The sequence below is a fragment of the Apus apus genome, unplaced genomic scaffold (assembly GCF_020740795.1).
Source record: "Apus apus isolate bApuApu2 unplaced genomic scaffold, bApuApu2.pri.cur manual_scaffold_75_ctg1, whole genome shotgun sequence".
NCBI classification, from domain to species: Eukaryota; Metazoa; Chordata; class Aves; order Apodiformes; family Apodidae; genus Apus; species Apus apus.
The window spans coordinates 9,115-14,882 of NW_026248872.1; the positions used below are offsets into that span (position 1 = coordinate 9,115).

Genomic DNA, 5,768 nt, shown 5'->3' on the forward strand with positions numbered 1-5,768 from the left:
TAACTGTATCCAGTTGTTTGGAGATGTATGCTACTGCTCGCTTATAGGGACCCAGCTTCTGGGCTACAATTCCCAAAGCCACCCCTTGCTTTTCATATGAGAACAGCCAGAAGGGCTTGGTTATGTCTGGCACACCCAAAGCTGGTGCCCTCATTAGCTCTTGTTTCAATTCTTTGAATGCCCTCCTGTCTGGAATGAGACAACTAAGCAGGAGTTTGGCTTTCCCAGCCATCCTATAACATTCTCAGCTAAAAAAAGCTGCAAGATCCAACAGCTTGGTAGCACCATGGCAGCAAAATCTCCTGTTATTTTATTGCTCCAGGAGCACAGACAAACCTATGGCAACACTAGGGAACCTCTCCTTGAAAACCTGACCAGTGAGTATGACTTGGAGCTTTTCCGGAGAGCACAAGCACGGGCATCTGAGGACATGGTGAGACTTCTGACTCCTATTATACCTGATAGCAAAGGTCTTTGTTAGGAATGTGAAGGCTTCCTGGGTGTTGTTGTTCAGGTAGAATCAGAGTTTGCAAGAAGGGCAGCTCCAGCCCAGCCAAGTCAGCAAAGCTGCTGTAGGGGTAACATTGGAGTGCTGAAAGCACACAGCTGGAGCGAAGCTTTTGCAGTGAGAATGGAGGAATAATTAGTAACAGTCCCATTTAGCAGGTGTTTATTTTCAGTGAAAGAAAAGACAGCCTCACCTGCTGAAAGGATGGCTAAGGAGTGTTGGCAACAGAACCCATCCTGACAGTAGCCAGTGACTGGGGAGTGGAGGCTGAGGCTTCTGTAGGTGCTTTGCAAAGCCACCTTCCACCTCCAGAGATGAACCAAAAGGCACTTTGATGCTTGCCAGTAACAATTGCATCTGGGATATCTGAGGCAGAGCATTAGGCTGTATCCTCTTCCTGCAAATTAGGAAATAAGCTTGAAGTGGCAAGGAGCTTCCATTGCTTCCGTGACAAGAAGAGGATGACCCTAGTGTTGGCATGCTGCCAAGCACTGATTTTTGTGACATTTCCTGATGTCAGTAACTACTGCTTGTGGACAGGGCTCAGACTGAGGCTGATCAAGGAGAGGTCTGTGGGAGGGGTTGTTAGACATGGTCACATTGAAAGATGACTTTTTACAGTCATTGTAGTAAGAGGACAAGGGAGGATGGATTAAAACTGGAGGAGGGAAGATTTAGGTGATACATGAGGAGGAAACTGTTTACTCTGAGGGTGGTGAGACCCTGGCCCAGGTTGCCCAGGGAAGCTGTGGCTGCCCCATCCCTGGCAGTGTTGAAGGGCAGGTTGGATGGGGCTTGGAGCAGCCTGGGCTGGTGGGAGGTGTCCCTGCCCATGCAGGGGGTGGGACTGGATGGTCTTGAAGGTCCCTTCCAACCCAAGCCAGTCTGGGATTCTGTGAATTTAGAAGACTTGAAGTAAATTCTTTCCTTGAGGGAATCAAATACGACCTTCCCACCGACCTCCCTTGTTTTTTTTGTTTTTTGTTTTTGTTTTTTTAAATGGTACTCCATTTTTCCCATTCCCAGGAAAAGCTGCGGCTCCAGGGCCAGATCACAGAAGGCAGCAACATGATTAAAACCATCGCGTTTGGCCGCTACGAGCTGGACACCTGGTACCACTCCCCCTACCCAGAGGAGTATGCTCGCCTGGGCCGTCTCTACATGTGTCAATTCTGCCTCAAGTACAGGAAGAGCCAGACAATACTTTGCAGGCACATGGTGAGGGCTGGGGCAGAGCTGATCCCCCTGCCTTACACCTGCTATCAGCATCTCCACTGAAAGCATTCCTGGTGTTATCTCCGCTTTAGGAGACCCGTGTGTTTCCTGGTATATCCAGGAGCTGGTAAATTTTTTCCACCCTGAAAACGCCGTCCCCCTGTCGTTGTTTTCCTGTCATAGGCAAAATGTGTTTGGAAACACCCACCGGGTGATGAAATCTACCGGAAAGGCTCCATCTCAGTGTTTGAAGTGGATGGGAAGAAGAACAAGGTAAGGAACTGCCATCCTCAGGCCAGTCTGGAGTGGCTTTCAGATGTGCTGGGCACTCCTTTCCTGTAGAGAAGCAGGACACAAGTGGCCCTTTCTCCCTCTAGTTGTAGAAAGACTAGAGTCTGATCTGTGCACACTTGCAGTTTTGTCTGTGTTTTCCTTGTGGTTATTCCTCAGCCACGTTGTGCTCCAGCAGTTCCACCTCTTGGCTCATACAGTGCTTGGACATGTGTGTCAAGATCCTGTACTGCAGGGTAGGGGGAAGATTTCTGTGCTCAGCCTCAGTGGGTTGTGCTGCCCACCTCCCATTCCCTGTGGATACTTGGACAGCTCTGGGTTAGTGTGTGAACCAGCCTCCTGTTGCTGAGGGTGACCTCCTTAGCTCTGAGTTGAAGGGCAGAACATGGATCTGCAGCTGCACATTCAGTGCTGGGCAGCAGCACCGTGTGTGTCCTGCCTCTGGTTGTGTCTGCTCTTGGGAGGCTTCAGAGGAAGGAACAAAGAAACAAATGCAAATGCTAAATTTTGCACTGCGGGAAGCTGGGAGGAGGCTTTTCAAGTGACCAGAGATAACCTTGAAGCAGAGGATTAACACAGTACAGTGCAAGCAAGCAGAGATCCAACCTTCTGCTTCCTTCACCGAGTGGTACCAGATACCACAGATGTGGTATCTGGGGAGTTAAGAGATTGATATCACAGACGTCAATTCCCACCCTTAAGGAAGCTGGGCTTATCAAGTTTCATCACAAATGGAATTGTTTCCTGGCCTAGCTGCTCTGTGTGAAAGACTGTACCTCATTTCTCAGATAATTCAGAATTTTCTTGTCATTTGCCATGGTTTTGTCCACTCTTGGGGTGTCCCACTGTAATAAACAGATGTATTCTACTCTCCTTCTGCTTCTAGATCTACTGTCAAAACCTGTGTCTGCTGGCAAAACTTTTCTTGGACCATAAAACACTGTATTATGATGTTGAACCCTTCCTCTTCTATGTCATGACAGAAGCTGACAACACTGGCTGTCACCTGATAGGTTATTTCTCCAAGGTTAGTTGAACATCCATACACACCCAGGCACAACTCCATGGCCAGCTATCCTAGGCTTAAAGTTGTGCACCAAACACCCAATGTAATGGCTAATCAAGCAAGACACTAAGCCAGGTTGGTAGCTGAAGGATGATTGTGTGACTTGTTGTTAGGCAGGTTTTTCTGCTGTTGCTCCTTTCACCTTGTATTGTATCAGTTGCACAGGCTTGTTCAGTCTGCTGGGATGATGATATCCCCATTGTTTGTACAGATCAAGACCTGTTATCTCTCCTCTCTCTCTCTCCTTGTTTTTACGAGAAGAATTCTTTTCTCAACTACAATGTTTCTTGTATCCTGACAATGCCCCAGGACATGAGGCAAGGTTATGGCAAGATGCTCATTGACTTCAGTAAGTATGGAGAGAGAAATCCTGGAGGCATGATAAATCTAATATATCTATGGTTGTGGCTGAGCAGGGTTCATTCTAGCTGCTTCCTCTGTGTGCTAAAGAGGGTAGCAGTCAGGAGAGAGTAGTTTAGGAAGGATAAATGTTGGGGTTTTTTTTCCTTTGCAGGCTATTTGCTTTCTAAAGTAGAAGAAAAAGTTGGCTCTCCAGAACGTCCTCTGTCTGATTTAGGGCTCATCAGCTACAGGAGCTACTGGAAGGAAGTTCTTCTTCGTTACCTGCATAATTTCCAAGGAAAAGAGATTTCTATCAAAGGTATGCTTCCCAAGGAAAAGGTTTGCAGTGAGTGGGTTCAGGAACATCCCCCTGCATCTCATTCATTCATCTTCCTTAAAGATGGGGCAGGTCATGCTTCACTCATGGAGATGTTTGTGTAGCAGCAGAGCTGGAGGAATATTCCTATAATTGGGTATGGCTGCTTTCCAGTCCTGCCACCACTAAAGATAAGTCAGCTTGAAGAGTTTAAAACTATATAATGGCTTATTCTTAAAAAAAAATACATATAAAATATTCAGAAAGGACTTTATCCCTTTGTAGATTAGAATAATTTAATTTTCTAATTAGAACTTGAATTTTAAATAGGAAAATGGCTCCACTGAGAGGCTTTCTGATGCTGTGGGAAAACGTTGAGACTATTTGAACTTCTTTAATAGTATTTCTATGATGATGGCACCAAGGAGTGTGCAGCATCTCCCAGACATGTCAGGGTAGTTCTGAAGGGTGAAAGGCTGCAAGTCAGACAGCCAGAGCAGGTACCTCCTCAGCATGTGCAGGGCATTTTGTGTGCATCCCTTGCAAAGGAGTTGCCTGAAACTTGGAGGTGACAACTAACAATTACAGGCTATTGCAGGGGAATCTGTGTCTGTTCTAACATAAAGTGCTGCTGGTTTGCAGAAATCAGCCAGGAGACTGCAGTGCATCCTGTTGACATTGTTAGCACCTTGCAGGCACTTCAGATGCTCAAGTACTGGAAGGGAAAACACCTGGTCCTGAAAAGACAGGTAAGATTTGTGGTGGCTATTTCTGCATATTATTTTTGTTTCCTTGTATTTAGCTGTTTAATTCAGATGAACTCATTGACATCAGTGTTTCCTTTGTGTTGTGCTGGACTTTCTAGTCTTTTGGTTCTAGCCGAGGGGGAACACTGTAGTTTTCAAATGCAGTAACTGATCAAATATGATGTGAACATCCAAGGTGAGTCTTCAGTAGTGTAGAATATGGTGCACTGACTTTCCTTTTCTCACGTGTGGAATAACTTTGCTCGGTGTAAGTGGCTTTTTAGGGGACAATGGATCAATATTCCCATTGTGCTCCTCCTCATGCCTGCCCTTTATTGGGCAAATGGTTGACATAGAAGTGAACTGAATCAATGGAATCTTGAATGAGTCCTGTTCGTACCCTGTTTAGACATGAGACAAGTGGTTTACAAGTCCCCAAGTATGGCACCTCTCTTTTGTTCTTCCCTCCCTGAGACTTCACTTGGTTGCTAAAAGCAGCTGATCAGTGGGATTGGAAGGGCCAGGAGAAAGCTCTGCAGAGGAAAAGTTATTTTTGTCATGTTGAGCAGTTAGGAGGCTGGTCACCTTCAGGCTTGTGGACTTGGCTGTGTGCTGTTGTACCTTGGATAATTCTCCAGTGTGGATCGTGTGTTTTAACCTGCCCTTTCATGCTCTTTCCCTTAGGATCTGATTGATGAATGGAGAGCCAAAGAGGCTAAAGATCCAACAGCAATAAGATCATGGATCCCAGCTGATTGAAATGGACAAGTTCCCTTCCATCGGTGACGTCATAACGGGTGACGTCATAATGGACGACATCATAATGGGTGACATCATAATGGGTGACATCATAATTGGTGTCATAATGGGTGACGTCATAATGGATTATGTCATAATTGGTGATGTCTTAATGAATGACAACATAATGGGTGACAACATAATGGGTGACACCATAATGGGTGACGTCATAATGGCTAATATAATGGATGATGTCATACTGGGTGACGTCATAATGGATGACGTCATAATGGGTGACCTCATATTTGGTGACATCATAATGGGTGACGTCATGATGGTGAAGTTATAGTTGGTGATGTCATAATGGACGACGTCATAAGGGATGATGTCATAATGGGAGATGGCATAATGGGTGATGTCATACTTGTTGACATAATATTGGGTGACATCATAATGCGTGACATCATAATTGGTGACGTCATAATGGATGAATGTCATAATGTACGATGATGTCATAATGTACGATAATGTCATAATGGAATGGCT

General features: G+C 45.5%; 1 protein-coding gene across 1 annotated transcript; it reads left to right on the plus strand.

The window, feature by feature from the left end:
• The first annotated feature begins 286 nt into the window (after nt 1-286).
• Nucleotides 287-5,243, plus strand: LOC127396328 (histone acetyltransferase KAT7-like). Its single transcript, XM_051643954.1, has 8 exons — nt 287-433; nt 1,535-1,726; nt 1,907-1,996; nt 2,901-3,041; nt 3,336-3,429; nt 3,658-3,741; nt 4,381-4,487; nt 5,169-5,243. Exons 1-8 carry the CDS (start codon nt 287-289, stop codon nt 5,241-5,243), a joined length of 930 nt encoding a protein of 309 aa, XP_051499914.1.
• The last annotated feature ends 525 nt before the right edge of the window (nt 5,244-5,768 follow it).

Excerpts from the sequence above, each read along its gene's own strand:
- LOC127396328 (XM_051643954.1), top strand. The coding sequence starts at position 287 with ATGGCAGCAAAATCTCCTGTTATTTTATTGCTCCAGGAGCACAGACAA. Across the intron at positions 3,430-3,657 it reads CAAGATGCTCATTGACTTCA|GGCTCATCAGCTACAGGAGC; the intron begins GTAAGTATGGAG and ends TGTCTGATTTAG. Across the intron at positions 3,742-4,380 it reads AAAAGAGATTTCTATCAAAG|AAATCAGCCAGGAGACTGCA; the intron begins GTATGCTTCCCA and ends GCTGGTTTGCAG.